Below are 11,781 nucleotides of genomic sequence, written 5' to 3'. Positions count from 1 at the left end.
AGGGCCACGGGGGTCAAGTGTTCATTGAGTGCCCCCGAATTGGATTGTTTTTACCGAGACCTTCAACGGCAAGTATTTCTCGGAAAGTGCCAGAGAAACGAGAAATTGGCTGAATTTATGGGGCTCGCCAAGGTCGAGATCGGTAGATCGAGTATGAGGCCGAGTTCGCAAGGCTGTCCAAATTTGCCCCCCGGGATGGTGGAGGACCCGATGGACAAAGCTAGGAGGTTCGGGATGGGGCGAAGCCGGACCTTGGCGATCGAGATGATCTCGTTGAACTTGAGAGGCTACAATGAGATATATGAAAGGGCTCGAGCAATTGAGCGAGATCGGACGGATCGAGCCGCCGCTTCGGATCGCGGTATGCCCTTAGGGACGACCGTCAACTTGGGAAAAGACCCATGGCGGAAATAGTCGCTTTGTCCCTTCCGTTCGGAGGAATATTGGGAAGCCAAACCGTTATCGAACGCCCGTGTAGGCTATGTGGAGGAAGGCACGGGAATGGACCTTGCCCAAATAGGGCGAGTATATGTTTTACATGTGGTGGAAGGGCCACCGACGGGGAATGTCCTAACAATAGGCAGACCGGGTCACACTGCACTCACTGCCGCCGCCGCCGCCACCCCGGAATGGGAATCGGTTTAGAGCTATCCGGCCGGCCAATCGAATAGGCTGCCGGCCCAAGGACGGGTGTATGCAATGGCAAGGAGGAGGCTCGGGACGCGCCGGCGTGGTCACAGTGCGGTCTCTCTCTCGTGATCATCTGCATATGCCTTGTTTGATCGGGCGTCGCATTCATTTATATCCGAAGCGATTCGTTAAATTATCGGGATTGAGCCAAAACCGCTTGATGTTATCTTTGTGTGTGACTACTCCGCGAATGATAAAGTGCTGATTACGTTTGGGTGTCCCGATTGTAAAATAGTGATTGGCGATAGAGAAGGAAGGATAGATTTGGCGGTATTATGTATGCATGACTTCGATGTGATTGTCGGTATGGATGGCTAGTCAAACAGAGTTATGGATGTAGTAGCGAGGTGACCCAGGTTTAATCCAGTGAACATCCTAGATTTGAGTTTGTGGGAAACCGAGGAGGACCTCGATCCCCGGATTTCGTCGCTCGAGGTAACAAAGCTTGTTGGATGAAGGGTGCCAAGGATTTCGGCAAATGTAATCGATTCGGCACCGAGAGCCGAGGCTAGAAGGCATAGCCGTGGTGTGCAACTTTCCCGATGTCTTTCCTCGGGAATTGCCGAGATTGCCACCGATAGAGAAGTGGAGTTGCGATCGAGTTAGCCCCGGGACGGAACCGATCTCGAAAGCGCCTTATAGGATGTCACTGTCGGAATTGAAGGAATTGAAGGTCCAAATGCAAGAGTTATTGGATAAAGGCTTCATTCGCCCTAGTGCGTCTCCATGGGGAGCTCCAATGTTATTCGTGAGGAAAAAGGATGGATCCTTGAGGTTGTGCATTGACTATAGACAATTGAATCAGGTGACCATTAAGAATAAGTATCCGTTGCCAAGGATTGATGACCTATTTGATCGGTTGCAAGGGGCGTCGGTGTTTTCAAAAATCGATCTCGAGGACCGGCTATCACCAATTGAGGATCAAGAAGGAGGACGTCCGAAGTCGGCATTTAGGACGAGGTATGGACACTATGAGTTTACGGTAATGCCGTTTGACCGACGAACGCCCTGCCGGCCTTTATGGATTTAATGAATCGGGTATTCAAGGAATTTTTAGATCGGTTCGTGATCGTGTTCATAGATGATATTCGGTGTATTCAAAGAGTTCCCCGAGCACGAGGTACATTTGGAAGAGGTTCTACGGACCTTAAGAGAACACGCACTCTACGCTAAGTTCGGTAAGTGCGGGTGCGGCTTCACCAAGTGGCGTTCTTAGGACATGTGATATCCGGGAAGGAATTGCGGTGGACCCGACAAAGATTGAAGCCGTCACGAATTGGCCGAGACCGACAACGATGGCAACCGAGGTTCGGAGCTTCCTCGGACTAGCGAGGTTATTATAGACGCTTCGTGGAGAAGTTTTCGGCATTAGCAACGCCGTTGACGCGGTTACTAAAGAAGGAGATGAGGTTTGAATGGACGGATAAGTGCGAAAGGAGCTTCCAAGAATTAAAACAGAGATCGACGACCGCGCCGGTGTTAACGATCCGTCGGGCCCGGGAGGATATGAGATTTGATGACGCGTCGTTAAGAGGATTGGGATGCGTGCTAATGCAACACGGGAAAGTAGTGGCATACGCATCGCGGCGAGTTGAGGCCACACGAGCGGAACTATCCGACGCATGACTTGGAATTGGCCGCGATTATTTTCGCTCTTAAGATTTGGAGACACTACGTGTGGGGAGAAATTTCAGATTTATACGGACCATCAAAGTTTAAGGTACTTGTTCTCCCAAAAGGAATTAAATATGAGACAGCGCCGTTGGATGGAACTCCTTAAGGATTACGATTGCGAGATTATGTATCACCCGGAAAAGCTAATAAGGTAGCGGATGCACCGAGTCGGAAATCGAGCATCGCGCATATGATGGTCAAGGAGTGGACTCTGTTGGAGGGAGTTCGGGATTCGAATTTAAGTTTGAAGTGAGTCATGTCTCGAGTCTACTTGCAGCGTTGAGGATTGAACCAGAAATACAGACTAAGATTAAGGCTTTACAATCGACGGACCCGGAGACTCAGAAGATTTTGAGTATGGATGCCACAAAAGGAAATCGGATTTTCAGGTATCCGAGGATGGAATTCTAAAGTTCCGTGGACGGTTATGTGTACCCGGTGATACGAACGAAGGAAGAGATTTTGTCCAAGCACACCGTAGTAGCAATTCGATGTATTCACCCGGGTAGTACGAAAATGTATCAGAACTTGCGCCAGCATTATTGGTGGAACGGCATGAAAGTGGACGTAGCTAAGCACGTGGCCAAGTGTTTAACATGTCAGCAAGTGAAGGCACAACATTGTAAGCCGGGTGGAATATTGCAGCCATTGGAAATTCCCAGTGGAAATGGGAACACATCACGATGGACTTTGTAATGGGATTGCTGAGAAGTCAAAGGGTCATGATTCGATTTGGGTGGTAGTCGACCGATTGACAAAGTCGGCGCATTTTCTACGTACGAAAGGACTTCGCCTTGGAAAGGTATGCCGAGATTTACGTGCGACAAATAGTTCGTGCACTGCACGGAGTGCCGGTGACAATCACTTCGAGACCAAGGGATCCTAAATTTACTGCCGCCTTTTGGAAAAGCCTTCATGCGGCATTAGGAACGAGATTACGGTTTAGCACGGCCTATCATCCCCGGACGGATGGCCGGTCGAAAGGACAATTCAGACCTTGGAAGACATGCTACGAGCATGTGTTTTGGATTTTAAGGGTGGTTGGGAGGAACAGCTACATTTGGTGGAATTCGCCTACAACAATAGCTACCAGCAAAGTATCAGAATGGCACCATTCGAGGCACTCTATGGCAGGGCTTGCAGAACACCGGTTTGTTGGGATGAAGTTGGTGAGAGGAGCATCACAGGTCCTGAGTTGGTTCAGCAATCAGTCAAAACAGTTAAGGTAATTCGGGATAGGCTTAAGACCGCTCAGAGCCGCCAAAAGAATTATGCGGACCGGAGACGTAGGCCTTTGGAATTTCAAGTGGGGGACCACGTTTTCCTCAAGGTATCGCCTATGAGAGGATTATCTCGGTTTGGTAAGAAAGGGAAGTTGAGCCCGAGGTACGTGGGCCCATTCGAGATCTTAGAGAGAATTGGTACCTTGGCTTACCGTCTCGCGCTACCACCAAATTTGTCTCAAGTGCATAACGTATTCCACGTGTCAATGTTAAGAAAGTATGAACCGGACCCGACCCACGTGCTGAACTACGAAGAGATACACATGGACGACAGAGTGTCGTATGTGGAAAAACTTGATTCGGATCAAGGACGAGAATAGAAAGAGTGCTAAGGAACAAGAAAATTCCGATGGTCAAGGTGATTTGGGAGCACCATGGAACTGAAGGTGCGACGTGGGAAAGCGAGGAGTTGATGCGACACCAATACCCCCATTTGTTTGAATAGCTGGGTTGATTTGTAAATTTCGAGGACGAAATTTTTGTAAGGGGGGAAGAGTTGTGACATTCCGAATTTTGGCCTATTTTTGGGATTTATAAAACGTATAATTCGTCAGTGCGCTTATAATAAAATCTCGCCCGGTTTTTATTATTTTTAAAATTAGAGATTTTGCTAGAATTGCACTCGATCGAATTTGGCCGTTATTTAGAGCCCAAACTTTGGTGTCGAATTTCTCGGAGTTCCGGGACGAATTTAATTGGACGGTATCGATATTATTATGGCCAGCGTCGGTATTACCCGGAGTATGTGAAAAGTGGATTTTTGACCGGGTGCGAATTTGGACTGGTAGACCTCCCTCGTGGTGTGTTTCGGCATATTTTATTTTGGCCATTTTCCTATATTATTAATTAGGATTATAGGAGGCCGTTAGATCGTTTTCGGGTTTGAACCGTGTCCGTTGGATCGCACTCGAGTGAGAGGTTTGACTTTGAGTCTCTCTCTCTCTCTCTCTCCTCCCTCTGCCGCGCTGAGCACGTCCCCTCCGCGCACATTCACCCCCCTCCATCATCACGCTGTTCATTTCTCTCTCTCTCTCTCCTTCTTTCCCTCTCTCTTTCCTCCTCTGCGCGCACGTCTTCCCCATGCGGCGTCCCTTCCGGCCCCATGCCATGCGAGACCAACCCCCGACACACTTCTTCTCTCTCTCACCTTCTCTCTTCCTTCTTCTCTTTTCCTCTTCTTTCTTTTCCTTGTTCTTCACCGCGTGCGGTTACGCCGCCCCGCTCCCTTTCCTTGCCCGGCCGACCGCCCCGAGCCCGCGACCGCCGGCGCGCATCGCCGTCTTCCTCGCGCCGTCGCCGCCGCCGCGTCGCCGGAAGCCCCGCCCGACGCCGCCTCCTTCCTTCCCAAGCCGCGAGCATTTCCTCGCACTTATTTACTGTCTCGGCCCGTCGGCCCGGCCGGCCGCCTTGCTCGCTTGCTCCCGTCCGGCCGCCGCCGCGGGGCTCGGCCGTCGCCTTCGCCGCTCGTTTGTTCGCGCACTGGGAGCTCGCCGATCCGAGCTCGTCCGTTCCGTGCCGTCCACCGCCGGCTAGCTGCGAGTCGCCGCCGCGTCGCATGCCAGCCGTCCCCCCGTTCTTTGCTCGCCGGCCGGCTCCTCCATCGCCCGGCTCGCCGGCCGGCTCACCGCCCAGGTCCGCCATCTCTCCCCCTCGGCCCGATCCTCTCTCCTCCACCCTCGCTTCCCGGCTCCTCTCTTTCTCCCTGTTCAGCTCGTCGCCTTGCACGCGTCCTAAGTCGCCACATCGCCGGTCGCCGCCCCGGCAGGCCAGGCCAAACCAGCCCGGCCCGAGCCGTGCCAGGCTCGTCGCCCAGCGACCAAGCCGCGCGCCCGTCGCCGTGCCGTGCCCGTGCCCGTTCCGCGCCCGTGCCCGTGCGTGTGCCGTGGCCGGCACTTGTGCCCGTGGCCGAGGGCAGCCCATGGCCGAGCTCGCCCGGCGCCGTGCCCGTCAAACCCGGGCGCGTCGCCCGTCAGGCTAGGCGCGTCGCCCGTCCGTTCGCCGTGCGCCCCTTGAGTACGCCGCACGGCCATGCGCCCGCGCCAGGCCTGCGATCGGCCATTGTGCCCGCATTGGCCGGCCACGCTGTTGGCCGCGCCCGCGCCCGGTCGATCTTGTTCACCTGGCCATTTGGGCCCGAGCCGACTTTTCCCGGGCCAAACTTAGGTAAGTGACTTCCTAAACCTTACCTAGTACTTTGGGTATTTTTAGACTTGTTTAGGGTGAAATTTAGTACCGGCTTAGGAATTTAATTAGACGTGGGCTAATTAGACTGATTGTGCTTAATTGGTGAATTATTGTGGCGATAATTGTGTGGCTGATTTAGTGATTGGTCGAGATAAATATGCCTGATGAATTGTCGTGGCGCTTGTGGGTGAATTGGATTATTTGAATGTGCCGACATGAATGTCGAATCGGTGGATTGATGTGGGGAGTGTGAATTAAATTGGTTGTTATAGTGTGTCGATTGACATTGGTGTGAGCTTGGTAATTTGATTGTGAAATGTACGACGTATTAGATGACAGATTGTGTGGTGGTGCATGTGCATGAGAGAAATGTCTGAGGCGTGGTTACGCGGGCGAGCCGGCTTGATCTCGAGGGCTGCCAACCAGGCGTGGTTACGCGGGTGTGGCTAGAAAGGCAAGTAATGACCTGAGGCGTGGTTACGCGGGTCGAGAGAAATGTCCTGAGGCGTGGTTACGCGGACCGAGCCCGGCTTGATCCGAGGGCCGGCGAGGCGTGTTGGCGCGGGCCGTGTGAAAGGACACGGGAGGTCGTGAGAAAGTTGCTCGGCCACGCATGCGAATTGAGTGTGATTGAATTGATTGGTTGAATTAGTTGGAGTGATTGAGTGAAAGCGTGGTTGGTGTTTGAGCGATTTGTGATGTGTTATTTAATTACTATTATTGCCTTATCACGTGACGACTAACGTGTAGAGTTGGCATGGACTTGATGGCGAGTAAGTACAATTATACGAATTTTATATGTTAAAGGGTAGATTGCATGTCGACTTGTGCAGGTACGCATTGGCCTACGTGGGGTTTAGGGGTTGCTTATGAGACTCGTTCTCACGGTTATTATATAACCATTTCGAGATCCGCGACCGTAATCGATTCGGAGACGCCGCGAGCACCACGGGGATTGAAGAATAGATCATTTACCCCGTCTTTTGAGTACCTTTTGTAGAGGAGATAAGCTTGTCAACCACCGCCCCCTTTTGAAAACGTGGTTCTAAATTGGTAGCCCGAGTTATCGTTTTGTATAGTGACTACTTTATGATGGTATGCAATTATTGTTTCCTACTATCCATTTGTCATTGTTTATTGTCTGGGTTAATTAGTTTCGCTTCCGCTTGCCTTTATTGTTGGGTGTTTCGTTTGGGTCGGCGACGCGTCCTGGGACGTCGCGTTCAATGATCGACCATCGAGGGATGACCGCGCGCTCGTAGGGTCCGGGGCGTGACACTTAGTGATGTTACATTTTCACGTCATTGCTCTAGTTTTTTGCTAAATTCTATATCAAAGAATATGTCTTTTGGAGATGAATTTCCATGTCAGCCCAAAAAACTTCTTATTGGATCTATTGCTCTTACTCTTAAGAGAGTCTTTCTTGCATCTCGTTCAGGGATCTTCGATTTTGCACTCAGTCTTCAATATCTCATGCTCGAGAATCTTCATCTCTTGCGTTCAGACACTCGGCATGAGATGCTTGAACATATTTTCATGGGTCACATCAAGCAATAATTCTAGTAAGATGAATTAATATTTAGGGTTAATATCACGAAAAATTCCAAATTGGTACACCTATGATAAATTTACCTCAAACTAATTTTTTGACCACCAAAAACCCTAAATTGGTACATCTGTGATAAATTTACCTCCGTTAAATTGAATTAAGACCATGAAAAATTATAAACTGGTAAATCTGTGACAAACAGAGGGGTAAAACCCTAAACTAAAACAACCGTCAATTGCTATGTGTCATCGAACTTAGTAATTTAACAGTAAAATTTAACGAAAACTAACGGAGGGTAAATTTATCACAAATGTATCAATTTGGAGTTTTTTGTGGTAAAAAAATTAGTCTGGGATAAATTTATCACAGGTGTACAGGTTTAGGATTTTTTGTAGTATTAACCCTCATATTTATAAGGGATAATGACACAAACAGTCCATGAACTTTGGCCTAATGTGCAATTTGATCCTTGAACTTTTAATTTGTTCAATATAGCCCCTGAACTTTGGACTAATATTCAATTTGGTCCCTGAATTTTAAATTTGTTCAATGTCATCCATGAACTTTTGGTACATGTTCAATTCAGTCCCTGAACTATATGAAAGTGTTCAATGTAGTTCCTGAACTTGAATTAATAGAAAGGACTGCATTGAACATTTTTATATAGTTCAGGAACTGAATTGAACATATACCAAAATTTCAGGGATGACATTAAACAAATTAAAAGTTCAGGGACCACATTGAACATTGGGGTAAAGTTCAGGGACTATATTGAACAAATTAAAAGTTTAGGGATCAAATTGTACATTTGGCTAAAGTTCAGGAATTGTTTGTGTCACTTTCCCTATTTATAACGCATGTGTGCCTGACTATGACAATACTGTAAAGTGGAGACAACACTCATCCACTTTCTCATACGAACTAATAATTTCTTTGACCACGTTCAGTTGAAGTTGAAGCCCATCAAGCTTTAAAATTTCTCGTGGGCTCGTTTTTTTTTTTTAAACGAATGGACCTGTTTGATAATACAATTAAGTACTAAAATTAAAAGTTCAGCATTTCATGAGACGAAAATTTAATTGATACTTGTAATTAATATTGACTTAAAAATTCAATTTAAGTCAGAAAAGTTACTTAACGTGGTGAGTAAGGTAGGGGTTACTTAATTTATTAAGTAGAAAAACAGTTATTGATAATCAGCCCACCCGCTACCTTCTTCCACAAAGAAGTAAAATATGGAGCCAAAAAGGCAACGTCTAGAAGGGAGGAAACATGAATTTCTAGAAGCAATTTTGATACTCGATTTACGTAAATTTTCAATAAGCTCGAGCTCCACTCAATTAGATTACTGTTCTCTCTCGAAATTCAAATTAAACTCAAACTCAAGTTCGAATCATCAGAAAAGCTATAACTGAAAACTAGTAATATACTTATTTTTTATATTTATTATTGTATATATATAATTAAAATACATAAAGATTCAATCACTTGACTAGGCTGGTGAGCTATTCAAGTCAATTATTTTCTACCTCGAGCTAGACTCGATTGATTAGTATTTGAGCTACTTGAACTCAAAAAAAATTAAGCCGAGTTTTGAGTAATCTTGCAAGTCGAGTTCGAATAGCTCATGAGTAACTTGATTGAGTTACATCCTTAATGCCAAACTTAGCAATCTAGAAGTTGTTCCCAAACTTGGATAAAACGTCGATATGTTTAAGTCAAGCGAAATGGGTACTCAGCCAATGGTCGTCTAAAGTTGATATTGGTCATAGAATATGATTTCAGTGTCGAAGTATAGCTTTCTTGTTGCTCACTACCAGCCAATCTCAGTTACTTATGATTATTTACGTGGCACCATATCATTGCCTAGGAATCACACCCTCAAGATCAATAACAATTTATTAGCAGATGCTGACCTAAGCTAGTTGTTTCACTGAAGAAACCAATTCTTTCCAATACGAACATGAAACACAACTACTTACCCGCGATCAAAAAACATAGATGCCAATACATATGTACGTATAACGGCGCCCTAATATAGTTTATCGAAGGTCGAAAACACCGATACATACACATGTATGGCGGCAAATATATACGTATAGGCCCAAGTACCAAACCATTGACGAAAGGAAATCAACCGTCGATTTGCTTTTGGCGACGAGTGTAGACGACCACAATAATGCCAACAAGCCTCTTAGGATCATATATTTTTGCACTACAGAACAATGTTTAATGGAAGCATTCTGACTAATCACCCATCAGTCAATGAGAACCAGAGTCACTTCAATTGCATCTGTGCTATCCATGATGAGCGTGCAATAGCAAGCTTAATTTTTGGGGATCTAAGTCACAACAGCTATCAAGGCACAATGGAGGAGCGAAAGGTCCACTGAAGCATTATCGACAGACAGACTGAGAATGACGACAATTGATCTACTTGTCTATAAAAACCCATCGCACCCACTTGGAGTTCCTCGTACCCAAATTGAAAGGCACTTACCAGTCACTCCAATTGTGTCCTTGACAGTACCCAAAGCACGACTATGGCCAAACCAATTAAACCAACTCTCGTTCCTCACGTCAACCACCCTTTTGGTCATTATAGTTTCTGTTTCGGAAACGCTTTGTCGTCCTCTCGGAGAGGAACACTTGTTAAACAAACATTAGGAGTGGATGGCGATCCACGGACCTGTCTACAAGGACGCAGCCGACAAGGCCAAACGGTATGAGATATTTAAAGAAAACGTTAAGCGCATCAACGCCTTTAATAATGGTAAGGACGTGGGGTATAAACTGGCTGTGAACAAGTTCGCGGACCTAACCAACGAGGAGTTCCGCGCTTCCTACACCGGCTACAAGAGGAGGCCCACAAGGATCCTGTCCTCCGGGGATGCAAAACCGTTCAAGTATGCGAACTTCACCGCCATTCCAGATGCCTTGGACTGGCGAAACAAGAAGGCTGTGACATCTGTCAAGGATAAAGGCTACCGTGGTGAGTGGAAAAATCAAAATTTGTCTCGCGAAAATGTCAAAATTCTCATGTCGTACTCAAGCTATTAAAAAACAGGCAACAATGTATATAAAACAGACAACAATATTTTCTCTAATTCACTGTTACATTCTTTTTACACCTATCATACTATACATAGACAAATGTCTTCTATTTTGTGCTTTAATTTGAATGATTTCTGTCTGCCTGCCAAAGAAAACTTACTATTTCCTTGTGCAGGAAGTTGTTGGGCATTCTCGGCAGTGGCGGCTATGGAAGGGATTACCATGCTCAAGAAAGGGAAGTTAGCGTCACTCTCGGTGCGAGAACTCATGGATTTTGACGTTAACGATGACGGCTGTTGGGGCGGCCTCATGGACAGAGCCTTTGATTTCATCATAAGCAAGGGTGGCCTCACGTCGGAGGCGAACTACCCTTACCAGGGGAATGACGGGACCTGCAACACAGCCAAGACAGCCAACTGCACTGCCTCGATAAATGGATACCAGGACGTGCCAGCCAACAATGGGAAGGCCCTCTTGCAGGCCGTGGCGAACCAGCCAGTCTCGGTGGCACTTGAGGGGGGCCGGTCCGATTTCCAATTCTACTCAGGCGGTGTGTTCACGGGCTCGTGCGGGACCAGCATCGACCATGGGGTCACGGCAGTTGGGTATGGGAAGGCCTCTGGGGGGACCAAGTATTGGCTGATGAAGAATTCGTGGGGCACCGGGTGGGGTGAGAGCGGGTACATGAGGATCCAGAGGGATGTGAGCTCTAAGGCCGGTCTCTGTGGTCTTGCCACGCTAGCTTCTTATCCAACTGCATGAAGAAAGAAGAAGATAAAAACATAAATTATGAGCTTATATGTGTGATACTGGTTCTTAGGCTCTGTATAAGTATGAAATGATGTCTAGCGTCTCAATAAAGATGCAAGTGTACGTGACAATACGTCAATTGGGGTGGTGTGTCCTCCAACAGAAACTGTATGCTGTTAGCAAAATTAGGGGCTGCCAGCCAGACTTGGTTCTTAAGTGTTCGAATAAATGTGTGGGACGAGATAAAGAACATAGTCCCGTGAATGAATGGAACAGTTTCGTCAGCGTGATTTTAAGTTCTGAAATGTCATCCTTAATGGAAGCACCATTGCAGGGGGAAACTGTTGAAAAATGAAATGTGATGCTGTAATGTGTTTTGCTTGATAGACTACAGTTATTGCGATTTGGTTATTAAAGTAGTAAATAACTGATTGATAACGGAGTAAATTAGAAGATGCCAATATCCTTCTATAAAAATCCGCAAACCCTAATAAAATTGGACGAAATCGTAACTCATCCTTAAATCATTCATCGCATTCACCAATAATGCTATCTCCTTCTACTAAGTTCAATGAAGCCAAAAAAAAACAGAAAACA

The 11,781-nt window shown here is 46.9% G+C and overlaps 1 protein-coding gene across 1 annotated transcript; it reads left to right on the top strand.

Annotated features, from left to right (window-relative positions):
• The first annotated feature begins 9,988 nt into the window (after positions 1 to 9,988).
• Positions 9,989 to 11,482, top strand: LOC115682106 (senescence-specific cysteine protease SAG12-like). The gene is made up of 2 exons (XM_030606243.2): positions 9,989 to 10,372; positions 10,610 to 11,482. The coding sequence occupies exons 1-2, from the start codon at positions 10,054 to 10,056 to the stop codon at positions 11,194 to 11,196; spliced, it is 906 nt and encodes a 301-aa protein (XP_030462103.2). The 5' UTR covers positions 9,989 to 10,053; the 3' UTR covers positions 11,197 to 11,482.
• The last annotated feature ends 299 nt before the right edge of the window (positions 11,483 to 11,781 follow it).

The sequence above is a fragment of the Syzygium oleosum genome, unplaced genomic scaffold (genome assembly GCF_021117445.2).
Source record: "Syzygium oleosum isolate NSW1041296 unplaced genomic scaffold, Sole_v2.1 Sole_v2.18, whole genome shotgun sequence".
Taxonomy (NCBI): domain Eukaryota; kingdom Viridiplantae; phylum Streptophyta; class Magnoliopsida; order Myrtales; family Myrtaceae; genus Syzygium; species Syzygium oleosum.
This window is presented reverse-complemented; position numbering and strand designations above follow the sequence as displayed.